This window comes from Oncorhynchus mykiss, chromosome 3, assembly GCF_013265735.2.
Source record: "Oncorhynchus mykiss isolate Arlee chromosome 3, USDA_OmykA_1.1, whole genome shotgun sequence".
Classification (NCBI taxonomy): Eukaryota; Metazoa; Chordata; class Actinopteri; order Salmoniformes; family Salmonidae; genus Oncorhynchus; species Oncorhynchus mykiss.
In genome coordinates this window covers 19,123,540-19,147,214 of record NC_048567.1, presented here as the reverse complement: position 1 = coordinate 19,147,214, position 23,675 = coordinate 19,123,540, and the positions used below count along the sequence as shown (strand labels likewise).

The following is a 23,675-nucleotide window of genomic DNA, read 5'->3' as shown; positions in this document are numbered from 1 at the left end:
GAGGGGGTAGAAAAGAAAAAAAGCCTTATTTTGCACTCAAGCAGTAAACTAACTGCAGCACAGAGCGAGCGCAGGGAGGGAGAAGATTTCTGCTGAATTATCTCCCACCTCACATTTGCTCTTAGGCAAGCAGTTTAAAAGCCAAGCGATTGAGCCAGTGATCCAATTTGAAATGCAGAAATGATTAGAGCAGCTTGCCTCATTTCATATCGAAATGCTCTGATTTTTGACAGGGCAGCAGCCAAGATCTATCTCTACAGGGAATTAGTGTCGAATTTTTTGCATATTTCTGTTATTTACTCTCCCAATAGCAGATGCTACTGTAGGGAGAGAGAGAGAAAAATAAAGCTACATGAAGGCACTGTATCATGTTATTGGGGCAGATGTAACTATACTACCGTTGGAGATGGAGAGAATGGCTTGAAATGAGACCTGAGAAATGGATGTATTGGAAACATTTCCCAGTTCATGTGGGATGTTGACAGATAATCGTGTTTTTTTTAGGGTTCAATTAAAGGAAAATATACATAAATATCCATATACTGAATATGAGCTTCTATACATGCAGAAAAACTTGGAGATGGATTGAAAGAGAAAGTGTTTTGGCCATTTATTCATCCGTCCTTGAGGCTAAAGAAATATTAATATGGGAATGAGATAACGAGGGCTAGAGGAAAATCTCCTCTAATGAAATTTCCAGTTGACCACATGCAATTTGTTTCATCGTGCTGAACAACTAATTGCAATGGACGTTATCAAGGTGTGTGCTGTAGTATGCTGTAAACAGGTGCAAATCCTTTATCCCCATATACCTCCACCGCAGTAACATATCATGTAGAAACCTGACATAACACATCCATAAGCTTTTCTGCTCTTCATTTCGTATAAAGGGCTAACCCGAGTCTTATATGGACATGACACATCAAAACTATTAGTGGCATGTTGTTAAAATATGAACGCTGGGTCAAGCGCTGTGTGTGGGAGTGTAAAACACAGAGAGATGAACTGAAGGAATGAAACCTGCTGCTTCTTCTACTATTTACGTTTTTCACTGAATATTTATACTGAACTTAAGGACTAGTTTCATTTAAGGAACCGAATACATATTATTGAAATATAAAAAACTGAAATGTGTATTTTCTAAGTAAAATGCTATAAAATATATATATATATTTGCATTTGTATTATGATTCAGAGCACATTTAGTCTTTCAAACTGTAGTGTTTTTAATATCCATGGCTACTGGATATACAGTGGACCTTTTTAAGCAAAACAACAAGTAGAAAATATTGCAAAGATGCTCAGACTAAAACTGGGTTTGATTTCTCTACAGTTGGGGATCAGGACAGATACAGTACTACATTTGTGACCTTGGTAGAAAAAAAGATGAGGAAAGAATCATTCCCACCAAGGATTGATATCGATTTCCCCTGGCCTGACCGTGAAGCGGGTTAAGAGTTGCCCAGTGGTGGTGAAATGGTCAGTGGTGATATCATTAGCTTGTTTACACAGGAAACCAGTGAGTTAGGAGGAAGCTGAGTGTCACAAGCCACTTTCTTCCTCACCTCCTTCAGCTGATCTGAGGATCATGGTATCAAGGAGGGATTAGTAGTGACTTGGGATTTGTGTGATTGGTTAATTTATTGCGGTGATGGCAGGTCTTTCATCTATGGCAACATTTAATCAGCCCAGCCACAGAGGCTGTTACAGGTTAGCTCCTGTCTGGAGTCAGTCCGGCGCTGCCATCAACTCCATCACAATTCCCCTGAAAATTCCAAATTATCTGGAACAGGCTTTAGCTTCTCAGTAATAAAAATTAGAACAGATTCCTGATAGAAGCTTTTCCTCACACAGTGCCAATTATAAATAGCTAGGGCTCTGCCTTTGGAAGGAAGGAGGAAAAATCCACTATGAGAGATGTGCAATGGAACTTATCGCTCAGCCCCTGCTCTTCGCTCTGATCCAAATCCGTGTGGCTGAAAATTTATATTAGATTTTATCACAGAGGCCTAAGTCTAGAAAAATCAATGAAGGTTATCTTTTATGTTGCAGCAACTTGTGGAAATATTGATTTTCATTTTATAGCGACTTTGGAGCATCATTTTGTAATCACTTCCTCGCTGACTACACTGTTTTGGTGACTGTATCTTTTACACGTTGGTTGAACGGTAACAGGGCTCAGAAAAAAACCCTGGGAGAGTGTTGAAACCACTAGAGTGAGGGAACAGGGTGGATAAACCACAACACACCATGAGGAGGAAGGGTGGATGGTTTTCAACACTTATCCATGACTTTACTTTATAAAGTGACACATTTTGTCACATTTATTTTCCATCTAATTTACTGTAGATACTTCAAGTGTCCTTGTTTTATTTTATTAATTCATACATTTTCAAATTTGAACATCACCATTGTTTCTACTTTTTTTTACTTGATCTGATTGGATTAGTAAATCCACCTATTTTAATTTCTGTGAGTCCTCTAATCTGTAGAATAGCTAGTCTTAATATTAGTATTAGTATTAGTCTGAATGAAACCGTATTGTATCTGGCTATGGATTTTAAAGCTGGTGGTGTTGATGTTGTAATATCCAATATATTATGAATATATTGTAATATCCAATATATAGTATTATTTGCTGCTCTGAATACATTTATTCATGAGGAAGTGGAACAGCACAGAGTCACTGTTGTGTGTCACATTCCTTAGTTGTGATTGGTAGTTAGAGAAAGGGGTATGTTTTTATTTTGTATACATCACCCCCTCACTCCAGAGAAATCAACATGTTCTGCTTGTCACTCTGGCTTTGTCTGAAGCTTTGACTACACATGTACAGTATTTACTGTATAGGAAGAGGGCGTTCATTTAAGGATAATATGCTCCTCCCCTTGGTGACATCATTGTGTGTTATATCCAGAATACAGGTTCTCTGCATTCCTTTGTCTGAAATACTTCAAAGCTCCAACATAGTCATTATTTAGAGTAGTTCATTTTTATGAATGGCACATTTATGATAAATTGACCATTATTTTGATAAATGTATTCAGTTAATTTATTAAGTTTAGTTTTATTAATAAGTTATGTTATGACGATTTTGACAATTAATCGTTATATTAAGAAAACACATTGAAACAAAAATAAATGTCAGTAATGTAAATCATTCAAATTCAAATACAAGTTTAAAGGAAATGTAATCCAGTAAATATGTTTGCTTTCTTATGATATTTCTAATGTTGAAAACTATACCCATATATTATTATTATTAGTCTTTCCCTGGTGAGAGGCAGTGTAATATAGTGAATTCCCAGAAGGCCTTAGAGACTAGACGGACAGGAAGAGGGGAAGAAGAAGCCTCACACAGCTAAATCAGAGAGATGGCCCCCAGTCTGGAGATCTGACAAAGGGTTAATCCGATTCTCATTTTAGATAGTTGTCGTAGCAACAATCAGATCCGTCTCCTTTGCTCCTTTTGACAGGGTTGTAAGATTTACAGGTTCGCTGAAGATATACGACTTTATTGTCAGGCTAATTTGAGATGTGAAATAGAGGACGGCTTAAATGACAGAGGTCTCTCTCTGTTCCTCTGCCAGGGTGGGATAAGATACCTAAATATTAAGGAATGAGAAAATCAACAGACACAATGTGCTGTTCTCTAGGTGTTTGATCCGTCTGACTGGCACAAGTCCACCATTGCTTCGAGCTGCTATGTAAGAACTAGAGTTGAGGTTTTCTTTTCATTTTATACGTATTGTTTCATTTGTGTATGACAGACTGACTGAGATCAGAGCCCATATGCTGTCTGCACTTTAGATATTGAATGTAGCCGACAGTATTTCTGTTTTCTCAGAAAGAGAGAGAGCCCTCTAATCCTCAGTCACTAGTAACGGAACATTTCTGTGTGTGCTTCACCCACGTGCACAATAAATCATCTTTTGTGTGTATCTGTGCCAATTCAGACCTTTAACGTGTGAAAGTGGCATTTGCATTTATCCTTGAAGGGTTGTTGCTGCCTTTCCAAAGAAATATCTGAAACACATAGTGACGACTTGTGCTCTTCTGTTGCATTAGGCAGATGGATGGTGTCTCATGGCAGCCCGTTTCAAATGGAAAAACAAATGAAGTGTCGAGAAGAGATTGCACCCAGACCATTTTCTCTTAGCTAAACTATTTCTGTAACACCTTAATGAAGGAGGACCTGGGGGTTAAAAAGTAATGGCCTTGAAATACTGACATTTTGCCTGCTAGCAATAGGCTACTGTAACGACTGCCCAAGAAAGATGCTTCTACCCTCCCCATGAGCACTGAAGATGTACTCTTGGCTTTCATTACCCTTTGTAAAAATTTTAAAAAATCAATTAAAAAAATAAAATAGAATAGAAAATCATATGAAAATAAATAGAAAGGCCTTTCCAATCTGACCGAGCCCTCTCCATGTCTGACCGAGCCCTCTCCATGTCTGACCGAGCCCTCTCCATGTCTGACCGAGCCCTCTCCATGTCTGACCGAGCCCTCTCCATGTCTGACCGAGCCCTCTCCATGTCTGACCGAGCCCTCTCCATGTCTGGTTGTGAATACATTTAGCTGGGGCCACAGTATCTATCTCTCTGTTTTCCTTCCATACAAATAACTTAAAGCACCAACACTTGACCCGAGCCCAGAAGAAAAATGATGTTACACATTCAGAATAATTTGCCGGCATATTATAAGACGTCGCCTCAATCGCCCTTTGAAATAGATACTGATTCTTTAAATTCTTCCCTGGCTGTTTCAGGAAATAGTGAGATCCCAGCGATAGCGCAGCACAATGTGCCTAAAGTTCACTCCTGAACACTCGCCTCCTTCACTCTAAAAGTCATCGGCATTCTGGGCATCCGAGATCTTCTTAATCTTGGAGATCTGATACTGTATCGTTGGGATCATAGGGACCAGGCGTTAGCAGCACTGTATGCCCCCCCCCCCCCCCCCCCCCCCCCACACTCCAACCACTCTCCTACCCCAGCTGCCCCCACCACTTTGATCCCATTCCTCTGCCCCAACCCCCCCGTACTCCACCCCCTCCACCCACAACCCTCTCAATTCCCAAATCTTCTCATTGCGGGGAGAAGAAGAGGACCTACTAGCTTATAGAATGACCCTGTTTATGGCTTGCAGAGAAGAAGAGGAAGCATCACTTGGTGGCTATTATTAATTATTGTTTGTTTAATCACCAAAATAAGCAAATGATTAGTGTTTGTTATCTGTCCCTGTCCAGAAGATGAAGAGCTGTGTACCGGTGGTGCTCAGCGCGGGCCCCAGGTGGCTGCTGGATGTGACTTGGCAAGGAGCAGAAGACAACAAAAATAACTGTGTGGTGTACAGCAAAGGTAAGCTCAATCTCCAGACTGTTGTATACAGTCTGTTATCTCCCTAGCAACACCACAGCAGCCAAACATACTTGTCTGATACACAATCCCCCCACTTAAATTCTGCTGTCTGTCTGTCTCTCACTGTCTTTCAATCCAAAACATTTTTTTTGACATCCCTCTGAAGTCATTTAGTGTATCAACCCAAAGTCTTGATTAGGAACAGGAAAACAACATGCGACAAAGTCAGTGCTTTTAGATTTCACATGGTAAATATATTAATTAGCTTTTTGTGCTCAGTCTGAGTGAATTCCTCTCTGTTCACAAATTACAATTGCCCCAAATTATTATGTAGACGATAATCTGAAACTTGCTAATGGCATATCTCTCTTTTTATGTAATGTGGGGTTACTGGGTGTGACCGTAGAGGTTGTTAGTCTCGAATCACACTGAAATAAAAATGAGGGATTTAGTTGCTGTCTGCTAGAATGCCCTTATTAGGCAAGCTCAAAATGGCTGCCCATCCATAGTTCATGATTGGGCTTCAGGTTACTGATTGTAAAATGCTAATACGGCACACTGACAGTAGCGTCTTCAGACTTCAGTCTTTATGAAAGCACTGTGCTGCTGACTGGCTGCTGCAGCCCATAATTGGGTCTTGACGGGTGTATCCAGAGACACACAGGCACATAAATAAGTAAATAAAGATGTTTGAATTCAAAAGGGATGCAAGAAGTGGTTTCTATTTATCCCGTTTTCTAAACGATTACCCTGTGAGTAGACTCACGAAGGAGCTGAAATGGAGGTTCTTCCCCTCAAAGTGAATCAGAGCGGGAACTGGGATTTGCAGCCCGGATTTTCTTTCGGTCTCCCAATTCTCATCTACTAATCACTAGACTGCACTGGGGAGTTATCCTCTTAACCGGCTACTTAACTTTGTGCTCTTTATCACCAAATCATTCAAGTTTATGATAAGCTGTTAAAGGAGATTATGCACTTCTTTAAAAATCTCCTAATCTGAATATATGAAACAAAAAAGGGGAGTAATAACAGGATTTGGTCTCGTTTTGTTAAGTCTGTCATTCCCCCTCGCCGTCTCCACAGTCATTATAGAACACATCCCAGATGTAGTTGCAGTACTGCCATCATCTCACACAGACGGACGTTATGGATCTGTGATCACCTCTGTAGCATTGTCCTTCATATCCCCTTGTTCATAGCATCTAGTTGACCCTTATTCAATTAGAAAAGGAAGTGATGTGAAAGTCGGACCAAAAAGAGGAGTCCCCCAGTGAGAGCCGTTTGTGTTGTATTAGTATAGAGCTGCTAAACCTTTCTCCACAATCACACGCCTGCCAAGCCATAATAGACGATACAGAGGGGTAAAATACTGAAAAATATAATGAATTTCAATTTGGAAATATTTGGATAATATTGTCACCTTACTGTGTGTAGTCATTTTGAGACAAAATCTGTAGACCGAGACAGAATCAGCATCCATCCAGTTTTTCTATTTCTATGGCCCCAGACAGAATCTGTCTAGTTATTCTATGTATGTGGCCCCAGACAGAATCTCTCTAGTTATTCTATGTATGTGGCCCCAGACAGAATCTGTCTAGTTATTCTATGTATGTGGCCCCAGACAGAATCTCTCTAGTTATTCTATGTATGTGGCCCCAGACATAATCTCTCTAGTTATTCTATGTATGTGGCCCCAGACAGAATCTCTCTAGTTATTCTATGTATGTGGCCCCAGACATAATCTCTCTAGTTATTATATGTATGTGGTCTCAGACAGAATCTCTCTAGTTATTCTATGTATGTGGCCCCATACAGAATCTCTCTAGTTATTCTATGTATGTGGCCTCAGACAGAATCTCTCTAGTTATTCTATGTATGTGGCCCCAGAGAGAATATCTGTAGTTATTGTACATAATCTATCTAGTTATTCTATGTATGTGGCCCCAGAGAGAATATCTGTAGTTATTGTACAGAATCTATTTAGTGATTGTATTTCTATGGCCCCAGAGAGAATATCTGTAGTTATTGTACAGAATCTATTTAGTTATTGTATTTCTATGGCCCCAGAGAGAATATCTGTAGTTATTGTACAGAATCTATTTAGTTATTGTATTTCTATGGCCCCAGAGAGAATATCTGTAGTTATTGTATTACTATGGCCCCAGAGAGAATATATGTAGTTATTGTACAGAATCTATTTAGTTATTGTATTTCTATGGCCCCAGAGAGAATATCAGTAGTTATTGTACAGAATCTATTTAGTTATTGTATTTCTATGGTCCCAGAGAGAATTACTGTAGTTATTGTATTTCTATAGCTCCACGTAGACACCAGACAGTACAGAATGACTCAGTGATGACTCCCTCTCTGCATGAAGCAGACACACAGACACACAGAGCCATAGGGCCTCAGTGTTTACATCTCTCCCCAAGTGTTGCTGTTTGTCTGTTTGTCTGTTTTGCGCTAAGAAAGGCAGTTGACTTATGGTAATCAGTGGACATCTCAATATACTGCATGTTCATTGGTTCTCACTGAATATGGCTACTTGGCTCGTGTTCCAATCATCTTGGCTTTCTTGAGCACTGTCTCAGACATCTTCTGTGCATGGTGAGGAGTGCCTCTTAAAGAGAGAAATGATTCCCAATGGATTGATGCAGTCCAACGGTGTGTAATGTATAATACATGCTAGTTCACTGTGAACAAGAACTATGTGGGTTTGGTGGAATCCCCATTGGGCTGCCCCAGGCTTCCAGCAGAAAACACACTACCACGGTTACCACATATCTACTATTAGACATGGGAATTTATTTCATTCTGTCCTGTGTCCTGGTTCTACTAAATGTCCCTTTTTTAATGATTTGCCACTCACTGTCTCTATCATTTTGTGTTGTTGATATTGACCAATGACACACTGTATAATGAGACATTTCTAAACTAACATGTCTACTGAGAGTTTACCCTATCAACTGCGGCTATATACTGTAGATTATTATGTCTATGTGTCATATGCCCACAGTTTGTGTTAAATATATATTCCTTTAAAATGAAGAATGTCTACCAATTCCCCCTTGAAGACGTGCTAATATAAAAAGTGGAATAAAAATATCTGTTTTTACCAGGCTGTCTTTCTATCAGTAGCACCAGAAACAGTAAGCATACAGTGCTGTTTGTTTTACATTAGCCTCCCATGCAGGCAGACAGTATACTGTAGTGCCTCAGCACAGAGCACAGCAGTCAGCCATTACTAAAACTCTCAACTTGACTGCTGCACCCACTCATTATCGAGAAATCCACCTGGAACCTCCGCAATGCTCCGCGCCACACATGGACAGTTTCTCTGAACCACTGACGTTTTCTAGAAACAGGCAGCGAGTCTGTGGAGTAATTACACGTTACAGTAACGCAGAGGGAGGGAGGGAACTGGGGGAGAATTGGTCGAGAGATAGGGAGAGAGTGAGAGAGCGACAGGGAATTGACAGAGAGCAAGTCAGAGAGGGAGGATATCAGTGGAGAATTGGTACATTTGATGAACAATATGGAAGTGTTTATTCATTCAGAAAGAAATGCATATAATTTAAGCCATTTTTTTGGCGTTTTCATTATTCCACTATTGAATCAAAAGAGCGACGTTCAGTATATTAAAACAAAAAGAAACAAAGAAGAAATGGGACAATAAATAGATATATAATTTCAGGATCACTCCTATCCACAATGTCATGAAATACAGTGCCTCCTCCCTCAAATAAGAGTCCATTTCCAATGCTCTAATTTTATTGATTTATTTTTCTTATTTTTTGCCTTTTTTAGAGAGAACATAATGTTGGCCTCCGAGACTGGACATCCACCAATCATTCTGCTGGTCTTACAGTTCGTCAGATTTCTTGGTACCTACTGTCCACACATTACATGTATATCATCATTACCAGTATGACAGTAAAGTCAGCATGGCTGTATTCAACTCAGAGCTCTCCTATTGTGTTCGACCATTATCACCTGATATCTGAGCCCCTAGAAACTCACCTGAGCTCTGTCTTGATATTATGTCCTATTATTCTAAGGTCACCTGCGTTTTTCTAACGTAAGCCTCTTAAGCGGACCACATTCAGATACAGCATGTCCAATATGTCTCTGGAGAAAGTCGGCCATTGTTGGAGCGGAAATTGACCAATGTACTAGAGCGTTTTGCATAAGCCCATACGGTGTAGAATTAGACTGTAACTCACTGCTGTGTCTTTCTGTTACTTCATGTTCACTAAGTCCTCGCCATCTGATCCCTTTTCTCACTCGTCCGTTGTTCACACGCTCTTCGCCAGAGACCTCGGAGACCTCGGAGGTGAACTTGTGGGACATGGCTAGATCTTTTTAGATTCATTTCTCATCAACTGAAATCTTAACTGTCTTTCCACAGTCATTTTGAAATTGCGTCTGATTTTATAAATATTCTGTCCAAAACAAAATAGGGAGAATTCAGAATAAGATATAGTCTTGGTTTAGAAAGGGGGAAATATATTGTAAAAAGTGTTTGGGACTGGGGGAAAGGAGAGAGAGTACTGTAACAGTTCAGATTGAATTGTTCATTTCAACCCTCCCCTTTAAAACGACTGAGGCAAATAGGAGGTGCTGAGGTTATTATCTGTTATCTGGGAACATGGGGAAATAGTGTGACTGAATAATAACTAAACAACTGACACAATGTCAAAATTTCATTATCAGTGTACTAAAACAAAATTGTACCCTAAAGGAGGCCCCACCACAGCTCAGAGCAGCAGAGTAATTATGTTGAATTAAAATACAACAGAGATCAACAGAATCGTTTTCATTAGGAAATTATTAATGATTCCGCGGCAACAATAATTGATTGCACTGAGCCAGGCGATAACTGCACGGTCAGGCTGGAGGGAGCGGAGTGCTCAGACTGTACCGTGGCTGTAGTGTAATATTAACTGACTGTGGCAGGCAGTGGTAGAGTATTGTACTGCAAGACTGGACTGGAGGCTGCTGATGGTAGGGAGGGGGGTGTTAAGGACAGCAGACTTCATTATATAGAATGTGAGAAGACTTAGCATCCTACACATCATGCATAAGCACACAGACCGAAATGCACACACACACACACACACACACACACACACACACACACACACACACACACACACACACACACACACACATACACATGTTTGTTCTTGCTTCATTCAGCAGAGACAGTGAAAGACGTCAGCCCAGACTCTTCCTCCGAATGCCTTTTATGTGCATTGTTCCCTCACTGTTGGTGGAGGCAGACTGGCGGGCGGCTGGCCTCCCCCTGCAGCACCACCACACACAGACACCAGACACCAGACTCTGTCTGTCACAGCCCCCACTCTCTGAACATCCACCACAAACAAACCACAAACCACAATACACCCAAATTAGGACGTTTCCACAAACACTCATTAACCTAAGCCTAATTGTGACACACAGAAAAGACAGAAGAAAACAACAAGTGAAAGTGATGGGCCGCACTGATGACAAACAGAAGAGAGGAGAGGCACGCTGTATGTGTTTCATCCATCACTCTCCCCAGTCAGGCACTATGTTGTCGTTGCAGTAGAGGACAACACAGACAGACGGCCGCGCGTCCTTGTATCAATGCCACTGAGGGTGTCGTGTCACGCTAACGAGCATGTAGCCTAGCTGGCCGCTCTCCCTCCCTCCGTAGCAGGAGGGTTTTGACTCACTCTGCCATTCACTCTGCATATTTAAATGCCTTGTAAAGCTTAAGTAGACCCACTTTTCCATGTCAGGGCAGCGTTCAATCCTGCTGTGCCCATTAATTATGATACCATTGTGCTCCGGTGTGGCTAATAAGAGTGATGTATTGCACCCTTGTGGCATTATAATCATGTCTAGTGAAGTACCTGGACTGTCTGAGCACTAGGCTTCTCTTTAGAGCACTTGGGTAAAAAGAGGCAGCTCATCTAGCCTACTCTCCTCTCCTGTCCAGGGTTGGTTAATGGGCTTGTTCTGGAGAGTGGGCTGTTGATTTAGCTTTAGCATAATTGTATAATCGATGATGAGAAATGCCTGTGTATCGATCTGGGGGAAGCAGATGGAGCTGTCTGTCTGTAAGCCCAGCAGGGATTTTAAAGCTCGCCCTGAAAGAGGTACTGGTCCTTAGGATAGGAGCTGTACAGGAGGAAACAGGGTGTGACTTTCAGACATAAACCAATTCCTTGGACATGAAAATAATGATCTGCAAGGTTTTGATTAAGAGGATCACGGTTGCTTAGTTAAGGAGTCCATTCTATGCATCTTTAAGAGCCTCAGCCCAGGCCTGCTTTTAGAACTGTCTATGATTCACCTCTCCTTCCTGGCCGCTCGGCCTCGCCGCCCCCATCATGGCACAGCTGTCGTAAGTAGGTGTGAAAAGCATTGTCAATGTGCTTTAGGATAAAGCTCTGTGGTGGGATGCCATTGGTCACGATGAACCCCCACCCACCTTCAGCTGCAGCAGAGGGCGAGTGGAGGAGAGGGAGAGAGAGAGAGGCCTTCTTCGGGGTTATTTTCATCTGCAGTAGGGGGTCAGAGTGAGAGATCAGTGGGGTGAATGAGTATTACACACACACACACACACACACACACACACACACACACACACACACACACACACACACACACACACACACACACACACACAGTTAGAGCGAGGAAGAATAGCGAACTGCATGGACACCCTCCACATGGCAGAAGATGGGAAGAAAATCACTGATGGGCACTAGAATGAAGAGATACAGTATCACCTCTGTCACCCTGGTCACAATAGAATTACATTATAGGGTTCACTGCAGGGATTTCATTTGTCTCCTTCCACATTGTATGTCCCTTTATAAATACCTTTTGGAAGAAAATACATCCGATTTTCTCTGAAATAAGCGGACACATTACAAAATAGTTTTGTGGGGTCGCTTCTGTGTTCGAGGGGGAGAACTTCCTGATAACCTTTATACATACCTCTGATAACCTTTATACATACCTCTGATAACCTTTATACATTCCTCTGATAACCTTTATACATACCTCTGATAACCTTTATACATACCTCTGATAACCTTTATACGTACCTCTGATAACCACCTTTATACATACCTCTGATAACCACCTTTATACATACCTCTGATAACCTTTATACATACCTCTGATAACCTTTATACATTCCTCTGATAACCTTTATACATACCTCTGATAACCTTTATACATACCTCTGATAACCTTTATACGTACCTCTGATAACCTTTATACATACCTCTGATAACCTTTATACATACCTCTGATAACCTTTATACATACCTCTGATAACCTTTATACATACCTCTGATAACCTTTATACATACCTCTGATAACCTTTATACATACCTCTGATAACCTTTATACATACCTCTGATAACCTTTATACATACCTCTGATAACCTTTATACATACCTCTGATAACCTTTATACATACCTCTGATAACCTTTATACATACCTCTGATAACCTTTATACGTACCTCTGATAACCTTTATACGTACCTCTGATAACCTTTATACGTACCTCTGATAACCTTTATACGTACCTCTGATAACCTTTATACATACCTCTGATAACCTTTATACATACCTCTGATAACCTTTATACATACCTCTGATAACCTTTATACATACCTCTGATAACCTTTATACATACCTCTGATAACCTTTATACATACCTCTGATAACCTTTATACATACCTCTGATAACCTTTATACATACCTCTGATAACCTTTATACATACCTCTGATAACCTTTATACATACCTCTGATAACCTTTATACATACCTCTGATAACCTTTATACATACCTCTGATAACCTTTATACATACCTCTGATAACCTTTATACATACCTCTGATAACCTTTATACATACCTCTGATAACCTTTATACATACCTCTGATAACCTTTATACATACCTCTGATAACCTTTATACATACCTCTGATAACCTTTATACATACCTCTGATAACCTTTATACGTACCTCTGCAGCTAATCCATTTAATTGATTGCACATCCGGCTGTGTGAATAAACATATCCCTGCAGTCTTTAGAGTGTGGTATCAGTAGGGTATCACTTTTTCTCATTGCACACCGCGCAGGAGCACACAGAGCTTGCTCCTCCATTGCTGGCTTATCTATGGGGTTTATGATGCTCTGGTCATGGGGTCTCAGCCGTTCCACCCCTCTTAAACCCCAATGCCATGGGTAAGGACAGGGGGACGTACGGGTATAGGAGGTGGGTCACTCAGCTCCATGAAGAGAGGAGGCTGGTAGTTGTGTGGCTGTTTGATGTGTTGGTGACAGTGGCAGAGGTACGGTATGTATGGTGATGGTGAGGCCCATGCTTGGACCCCTCCACCACCCTCCCCTACCTCAACCACCGTTCCCCATCTACCCCACTCCATGTTCCCATGCAGCTCCTGGAGTGTCAGAGCTGAGTTGACCTCTGCCTGCCTAAAGGGAGGTCGCAGTGCTCCGTAGCGCTCTGTAGCACTGGGTGACAGAGATGGGTCCCCTGGCCCCTCTGTGTGGGTGTGTATGTGTGTTTACGTGAGTACGTGTGTGTGTAGCGAGCAGAGAGCAGACATGCGTGCTGTAGGTACAGTAGTGTAGTGGAGAAGACGTGTGTGTCGCCCGGGTCAGACAGGGCCATCCATTCTCTGAGCCCCTGGGAGAGGGGGAGAGAGAGGGAGGGGGAGAGAGAGAGCGAGAGAGAGAGAGAGCGGAGGGAAGGGAGAGAGAGGGGGGGGGGGGGGCGTTGATACACTGCTTCTCTTACTCTATCAGACACTAGGTTGTGTTCCTCCATGCAGTGCAGTCAGTGGAACACATCTGTCATCTGTCCCTGTACCACTTCAGCTACTACAGTACCACCGGGGTTTGGAACACTTCTATTCAACCAACACTGTAATGTGAGCTGTGGATGTTGTCAAATGTGGTGAGGGTGATTCTGAACTCTCTTAGTGGACTTGAATGTCAACATGTTTAGGGCAATGACTGACTGATGTTTTGCTGCCGTTGGTGCAGCAGTGTCCACAATGTAGAACGCATGTAGTATTGTACATGTAGTCTGTAGGATTTACAAACTGGAAGCCATAAGGAGAATGGTTGCAGACCACAATGGTTTGCTGTAGTAGGGGCAGCCACAAAGGTTTTTCAACAACATCACCTGGCCCATGGCAACTACAATGGACCTCCCATTGCTATCACCCAGCCAACATGGAGTTCTAACACCCAGCTCTCCCTCCTGGTTCTGGTCGATGCCCTGGCCTTTCCCTGCTAAGCTAAGCCTTCTCCTTGTTGAATAGTGGGCTGGTAATGCTATGATCCAATGCCATTTGGAGTCACTCACTCTGTCCCCCAGCTCTCAGGGAGAAGGAATCCTCAACCCCAGCCTCATAGTCTACCCTGTAATCTCCCAGCCTCCTCTCTGTTGTCGGGTACAGCGCCTGCTGCTCCCCGCTCTATCCCACAACCCCCTTCCTCCTCCACCATTTTAATCCCTTTGACCCAAACCCTCAGTGTTTCCCTGTATCAACAGCTCCTGAAGATTACATCCTTCCACCTCCTACACTGTGTGCTAGCTACAGTAGCTAGCCTACTGTATTACACCCAAGCCCAGCAGAACAGGTTTTCCTCTAGCTACCACATGAAAGCTAGTGCCTAAAGGCAGTCAAGTCTCTAATTAACCCACTCCAGAGTATTATGGTATGCCACATTGGTCATTGCAATATAGTCACTCCACTTATACAGTCTACCCACAGTCTATACAGTCTACCCACAGTCTATTTATTTATCCGTTATTTTACCAGGTAAGTTGACTGAGAACACGTTCTCATTTGCAGAAACGACCTGGGGAATAGTTACAGGGGAGAGGAGGGGGATGAATGAGCCAATTGTAAACTGGGGATTATTAGGTGACCGTGATGGTTTGAGGGCCAGATTGGGAATTTAGCCAGGGGTTAACACCCCTACTCTTACGATAAGTGCCATGGGATATTTAATGACCTTAGAGAGTCAGGACACTCGTTTAACGTCCCATCCGAAAGCCGGCACCCTACACAGTGTCTGCAATCACTGCCCTGGGGCATTGGGATATTTTTTAGACCAGAGGAAAGAGTGCTTCCTACTGGCCCTCCAACACCACTTCCAGCAGCATCTGGTCTCCCATCCAGGAACTGCCCAGGACCAACCCTGCTTAGCTTCAGAAGCAAGCCAGCAATGTTATGCAGGGTGGTATGCTGCTGGCATGAAGTCTATACCTTTTACCTGCAGTCTATACAGTCTACCCACAGTCTATACAGTCTAGTCACAGTCTATACAGTTTACCCGCAGTCTATACAGTCTACCCAGTGTCTATACAGTCTAGTCACAGTCTATACAGTCTAACCGCAGTCTATACAGTCTACCCAGAGTATATACAGTCTAGTCACAGTCTATACAGTTTACCCGCAGTCTATACAGTCTACCCACAGTCTATACAGTCTAACCGCAGTCTATACAGTCTACCCAGAGTATATACAGTCTAGCCACAGTCTATACAGTCTACGCAGAGTCTATACAGTCTACCCAGAGTATATACAGTCTAGCGACAGTCTAGCCACAGTCTATACAGTCTATCCGCAGTCTATACAGCCTAGCCGCAGTCTATACAGTCTAGCCACAGTCTAGCCGCAGTCTATACAGTCTACCCAGAGTATATACAGTCTAGCCACAGTCTATACAGTCTAGCCACAGTCTATACAGTCTACCCAGAGTATTTACAGTCTAGCCACAGTCTATACAGTCTACCCACAGTCTAGCCACAGTCTAGCCACAGTCTATACAGTCTACCCAGAGTATATACAGTCCAGCCACAGTCTATACAGTCTACCCACAGTCTATACAGTCTACCCAGAGTCTATACAGTCTACCCACAGTCTATACAGTCTACCCAGAGTATATACAGTCTAGCCACAGTCTATACAGTCTACCCACAGTCTATACAGTCTACCCACAGTCTATACAGTCTACCCAGAGTATATACAGTCTAGCCACAGTCTAGCCACAGTCTATACAGTCTAGCCACATGCTATACAGTCTAGCCAGAGTATATACAGTCTACCCAGAGTATTTACAGTCTAGCCACAGTCTATACAGTCTACCCACAGTCTATACAGTCTACCCAGAGTATATACAGTCTAGCCACAGTCTAGCCACATGCTATACAGTCTAGCCAGAGTATATACAGTCTAGCCACAGTCTAGCCGCAGTCTATACAGTCTACCCAGAGTATATACAGTCTACCCAGAGTCTATACAGTCTACCCACAGTCTATACAGTCCAGCCACAGTCTATACAGTCTACCCACAGTCTATACAGTCTACCCAGAGTCTATACAGTCTACCCACAGTCTATACAGTCTACCCACAATCTATACAGTCTAGCCAGTCTGTCCTGATACTCCAGCGCTCACCCTGCAGAGAGAGTACAGTTCTACCTCTTTCATGTAGTGTTTCTGGTAATGAGTTAGGGCGTTATTGATGTGAACTTATGTGATCATTACATAAAGAACAACCATTTCTCTTTCCCTCGTTGGTTTTCCTGTGGGCCACATTAAATCAAGCCTCCGACCTACACTCTAGTTAAATGAAACACTATCAGCATGTTGCCCTCTCATATCTGAGAACCGCCCTTTATATAGCAAGGCCTGTAAATGGTGATTAGTGAGTGTTTTCATTAAATTCTACCACGTGTGTGATACTGTGGTGGAGGCCGATCACACTCTGTCAAACACACTCTCTGTCAAACACACTCTCTCTGTCAAACACACACTCTCTGTCAAACACACTCTCTCTGTCAAACACACTCTCTGTCAAACACACTCTCTCTGTCAAACACACTCTCTCTGTCAAACACACTCTCTCTGTCAAACACACTATCTGTCAAACACACTCTCTCTGTCAAACACACTCTCTCTGTCAGACACACTCTCTCTGTCAAACACACTCTCTCTGTCAGACACACTCTCTCTGTCAAACACACTCTCTCTGTCAAACACACTCTCTGTCAAACACACTCTCTCTGTCAAACACACTCTCTCTGTCAAACACACTCTCTCTGTCAAACACACTCTCTGTCAAACACACTCTCTCTGTCAAAAACACTCTCTCTGTCAAACACACTCTCTCTGTCAGACACACTCTCTCTGTCAAACACACTCTCTCTGTCAAACACACTCTCTCTGTCAAACACACTCTCTCTGTCAGACACACTCTTTCTGTCAAACACACTCTCTCTGTCAAACACACTCTCTCTGTCAAACACACTCTCTCTGTCAAACACATTCTCTCTGTCAAACACACTCTCTCTGTCTCCATCTCTCTCTCTGTCAAACACATTCTCTCTGTCTCCATCTCGCTCTCTGTCTCCATCTCTCTCTCTGTCTCCATCTCTCTCTCTGTCAAACACACTCTCTCTGTCAAACACACTCTCTCTGTCTCCATCTCTCTCTCTGTCAGACACACTCTCTCTGTCTCCATCTCTCTCTCTGTCAGACACACTCTCTGTCTCCATCTCTCTCTCTGTCTCCATCTCTCTCTCTCTGTCTCCATCTCTCTCTCTGTCAAACACACTCTCTCTGTCAAACACACTTTCTCTGTCAGACACACTCTCTCTGTCAAACACACTCTCTCTGTCAAACACACTCTATCTGTCAAACACATTCTCTCTGTCTCCATCTCTCTCTCTCTCTGTCTCCATCTCTCTCTCTGTCAAACACACTCTCTCTGTCAAACACACTCTCTCTGTCAAACACACTCTCTCTGTCAAACACACTCTCTCTGTCAAACACATTCTCTCTGTCTCCATCTCTCTCTGTCAAACACACTCTCTCTGTCAAACACACTCTCTCTGTCAAACACACTCTCTCTGTCTCCATCTCTCTCTCTCTGTCTCCATCTCTCTCTCTCTGTCTCCATCTCTCTCTCTGTCAAATACACTCTCTCTGTCAAACACATTCTCTCTGTCTCCATCTCTCTCTCTGTCTCCATCTCTCTCTCTGTCAAACACACTCTCTCTGTCAGACACTCTCTCTGTCAAACACACTCTCTGTCAGACACACTCTCTCTGTCAGACACACTCTCTCTGTCAAACACACTCTCTGTCAGACACACTCTCTCTGTCAGACACACTCTCTCTGTCAGACACACTCTCTCTGTCAAACACACTCTCTCTGTCTCCATCTCTCTCTCTCTGTCTCCATCTCTCTCTCTGTCAAACACACTCTCTCTCTGTCTCCATCTCTCTCTCTGTCTCCATCTCTCTCTCTGTCAAACACACTCTCTCTGTCTCCATTTCTCTCTCTGTCTCCATCTCTCTCTCTGTCAAACACACTCTCTCTGTCTCCATTTCTCTCTCTGTCTCTCTCTCTCTCTCTCTCTCTCTCTCTCTCTCTCTCAATTCAATTCAATTCAAGGGCTTTATTGGCATGGGAAACATGTGTTAACATTGCCAAAGCAAGTGAGGTAGACAACATACAAAGTGAATATATAAAGTGAAAAACAACAAAAATGAACAGTAAACATTACACATACAGAGGTTTCAAAACAGTAAAGACATTACAAATGTCATATTATATATATATATATATACAGTGTTTTAACAATGTACAAATGGTTAAAGGACACAAGATAAAATAAATAAGCATAAATATGGGTTGTATTTACAATGGTGTGTGTTCTTCACTGGTTGCCCTTTTCTCGTGGCAACAGGTCACAAATCTTGCTGCTGTGATGGCACACTTTGGAATTTCACCCAGTAGATATGGGAGTTTTTCAAATTTGATTTGGATTTGTTTTCAAATTCTTTGTGGATCTGTGTAATCTGAGGGAAATATGTCTCTCTAATATGGTCATACATTGGGCAGGAGGTTAGGAAGTGCACCTTTTTCAATAGCAAGGCTATGCTCACTGAGTCTGTACATAGTCAAAGCTTTCCTTAATTGTGGGTCAGTCACAGTGGTCAGGTATTCTGCCGCTGTGTACTCTCTGTTTAGGGCCAAATAGCATTCTAGTTTGCTCTGTTTTTTTGTTAATTCTTTCCAATGTGTCAAGTAATTATCTTTTTGTTTTCTCATGATTTGGTTGGGTCTAATTGTGCTGTTGTCCTGGGGCTCTGTAGGGTGTGTTTGTGTTTGTGAACAGAGTCCCAGGACCAGCTTGCTTAGGGGACTCTTCTCCAGGTTCTTCTCTCTGTGGGTGATGGCTTTATTGTGGAAGGTTTGGGAATCACTTCCTTTTAGGTGGTTATAGAATTTAACGGCTCTTTTCTTGATTTTGATAATTAGTGGGTATCGGCCTAATTCTGCTCTGCATGCATTATTTGGTGTTTTACGTTGTACATGGAGGATATTTTTGCAGAATTCTGCGTGCAGAGTCTCAATTTGGTGTTTGTCCCATTTTGTGAAGTCTTGGTTGGTGAGCGGACCCCAGACCTCACAACCATAAAGGGCAATGGGCTCTATGACTGATTCAAGTATTTTTAGCCAAATCCTAATTGGTATGTTGAAATTTATGTTCCTTTTGATGGCATAGAATTCCCTTCTTGCCTTGTCTCTCAGATCGTTCACAGCTTCTCTCATCTTTTTAAGTAGGAGAACTTGCACAATTGGTGGCTGACTAAATACTTTTTTGCCCCACTGTATGTTGAAATGTATGTTTCTTTTGATGGCATAGAATGCCCTTCTTGCCTTGTCTCTCAGATCGTTCACAGCTTTGTGGAAGTTACCTGTGGCGCTGATGTTTAGGCCAAGGTATGTATAGTTTTTTGTGTGCTCTAAGGCAACGGTGTCTAGATGGAATTTGTATTTGTGGTCCTGGCGACTGGACCTTTTTTGGAACACCATTATTTTGGTCTTACTGAGATTTACTGTCAGGGCCCAGGTCTGACAGAATCTGTGCAGAAGATCTAGGTGCTGCTGTAGGCCCTCCTTGGTTGGTGACAGAAGCACCAGATCATCGGCAAACAGCAGACATTTGACTTCGGATTCTAGCAGGGGGAGGCCGGGTGCTGCAGACTTTTCTAGTGCCCGCGCCAATTCGTTGATATATATGTTGAAGAGGGTGGGGCTTAAGCTGCATCCCTGTCTAACCCCACGACCCTGTGTGAAGAAATGTGTGTGTTTTTTGCCAATTTTAACCGCACACTTGTTGTTTGTGTACATGGATTTTATAATGTCGTATGTTTTACCCCCAACACCACTTTCCATCAGTTTGTATAGCAGACCCTCATGCCAGATTGAGTCAAAGGCTTTTTTGAAATCAACAAAGCATGAGAAGACTTTGCCTTTGTTTTGGTTTGTTTGGTTGTCAATTAGGGTGTGTACGGTAATTTGGTAAAAAGCCAATTTGACATTTGCTCAGTACATTGTTTTCATTGAGGAAATGTACGAGTCTGCTGTTAATAATAATGCAGAGGATTTTCCCAAGGTTACTGTTGACACATATTCCACGGTAGTTATTGGGGTCAAATTTGTCTCCACTTTTGTGGATTGGGGTGATCAGTCCTTGGTTCCAAATATTGGGGAAGATGCCAGAGCTAAGTATGATGTTAAAGAGTTTTAGTATAGCCAATTGGAATTTGTTGTCTGTATATTTGATCATTTCATTGAGGATACCATCAACACCACAGGCCTTTTTGGGTTGGAGGGTTTTTATTTTGTCCTGTAACTCATTCAATGTAATTGGAGAATCCAGTGGGTTCTGGTAGTCTTTAATAGATGATTCTAAGATCTGTATTTGATCATGTATATGTTTTTGCTCTTTATTCTTTGTTATAGAGCCAAAAAGATTGGAGAAGTGGTTTACCCATACATCTCCATTTTGGATAGATAATTCTTCTTGTTGTTGTTTGTTTAGTGTTTTCCAATTTTCCCAGAAGTGGTTAGAGTCTATGGATTCTTCAATTGCATTGAGCTGATTTCTGACATGCTGTTCCTTCTTTTTCCGTAGTGTATTTCTGTATTGTTTTAGTGATTCACCATAGTGAAGGCGTAGACTCAGGTTTTCCGGGTCTCTATGTTTTTGGTTGGACAGGTTTCTCAATTTCTTTCTTAGATTTTTGCATTCTTCATCAAACCATTTGTCATTATTGTTAATTTTCTTCGGTTTTCTATTTGAGATTTTTAGATTTGATAGGGAAGCTGAGAGGTCAAATATACTGTTAAGATTTTCTACTGCCAAGTTTACACCTTCACTATTACAGCGGAAAGTTTTACCCAGGAAGTTGTCTAAAAAGGATTGAATTTGTTGTTGCCTAATTGTTTTTTGGTAGGTTTCCAAACTGCATTCCTTCCATCTATAGCATTTCTTAATGTTACTCAGTTCCTTTGGCTTTGATGCCTCATGATTGATTATTGCTCTGTTTAAGTAGACTGTGATTTTGCTGTGGTCTGATAGGGGTGTCAGTGGGCTGACTGTGAACGCTCTGAGAGACTCTGGGTTGAGGTCAGTGATAAAGTAGTCTACAGTACTACTGCCAAGAGATGAGCTATAGGTGTACCTACCATAGGAGTCCCCTCGAAGCCTACCGTTGACTATGTACATACCCAGCGTGCGACAGAGCTGCAGGAGTTGTGACCCGTTTTTGTTGGTTATGTTGTCATAGTTGTGCCTAGGGGGGCATATGTGGGAGGGAATGCTGTCACCTCCAGGCAGATGTTTGTCCCCCTGTGTGCTGAGGGTGTCAGGTTCTTGTCCGGTTCTGGCATTTAGGTCGCCACAGACTAGTACATGTCCCTGGGCCTGGAAATGATTGATTTCCCCCTCCAGGATGGAGAAGCTGTCTTCATTAAAATATGGGGATTCTAGTGGGGGGATATAGGTAGCACACAGGAGGACATTTTTCTCTGTTAGGATAATTTCCTTTTGAATTTCTAGCCAAATGTAAAATGTTCCTGTTTTGATTAATTTAATGGAGTGAGTTAGGTCTGCTCTATACCAAATTAGCATACCCCCTGAGTCCCTTCCCTGTTTCACACCATTGTAGTTTGGTGGATGGGACTACCAGCTCTCTGTAACCTAGAGGGCAACCAGTGGGTCCGTCTCCTCTATACCAGGTTTCTTGCAGGATGACAATGTCTGTATTACCGATTTCTTTGGTGAAGTCCGGGTTTCTGCTCTTTAGGCCAAAGGCAGATGACCTCAGGCCTTGGATATTCCAGGATAATATACAGTGCCTTGCGAAAGTATTCGGCCCCCTTGAACTTTGCGACCTTTTTTCACATTTCAGGCTTCAAACATAAAGATATAAAACTGTATTTTTTTGTGAAGAATCAACAACAAGTGGGACACAATCATGAAGTGGAACGACATTTATTGGATATTTCAAACTTTTTTAACAAATCAAAAACTGAAAAATTGGGCGTGCAAAATTATTCAGCCCCTTTACTTTCAGTGCAGCAAACTCTCTCCAGAAGTTCAGTGAGGATCTCTGAATGATCCAATGTTGACCTAAATGACTAATGATGATAAATACAATCCACCTGTGTGTAATCAAGTCTCCGTATAAATGCACCTGCACTGTGATAGTCTCAGAGGTCCGTTAAAAGCGCAGAGAGCATCATGAAGAACAAGGAACACACCAGGCAGGTCCGAGATACTGTTGTGAAGAAGTTTAAAGCCGGATTTGGATACAAAAAGATTTCCCAAGCTTTAAACATCCCAAGGAGCGCTGTGCAAGCAATAATATTGAAATGGAAGGAGTATCAGACCACTGCAAATCTACCAAGACCTGGCCGTCCCTCTAAACTTTCAGCTCATACAAGGAGAAGACTGATCAGAGATGCAGCCAAGAGGCCCATGATCACTCTGGATGAACTGCAGAGATCTACAGCTGAGGTGGGAGACTCTGTCCATAGGACAACAATCAGTCGTATATTGCACAAATCTGGCCTTTATGGAAGAGTGGCAAGAAGAAAGCCATTTCTTAAAGATATCCATAAAAAGTGTTGTTTAAAGTTTGCCACAAGCCACCTGGGAGACACACCAAACATGTGGAAGAAGGTGCTCTGGTCAGATGAAACCAAAATTGAACTTTTTGGCAACAATGCAAGACGTTATGTTTGGCGTAAAAGCAACACAGCTCATCACCCTGAACACACCATCCCCACTGTCAAACATGGTGGTGGCAGCATCATGGTTTGGGCCTGCTTTTCTTCAGCAGGGACAGGGAAGATGGTTACATTTGATGGGAAGATGGATGGAGCCAAATACAGGACCATT

At 42.3% G+C, this 23,675-nt stretch overlaps 1 protein-coding gene across 1 annotated transcript in view; it reads left to right on the top strand.

The window, feature by feature from the left end:
• The window catches only part of LOC110511176 (zinc finger protein ZFPM2-like), a 216,857-nt gene that overhangs the window by 135,154 nt on the left and 58,028 nt on the right, over positions 1-23,675 (top strand). Inside the window, exon 5 of the mRNA XM_036971043.1 lies at positions 5,252-5,363. Within this exon, the coding sequence (XP_036826938.1) occupies positions 5,252-5,363 (112 nt within the window). The remainder of the gene's footprint in view (positions 1-5,251; positions 5,364-23,675) is intronic.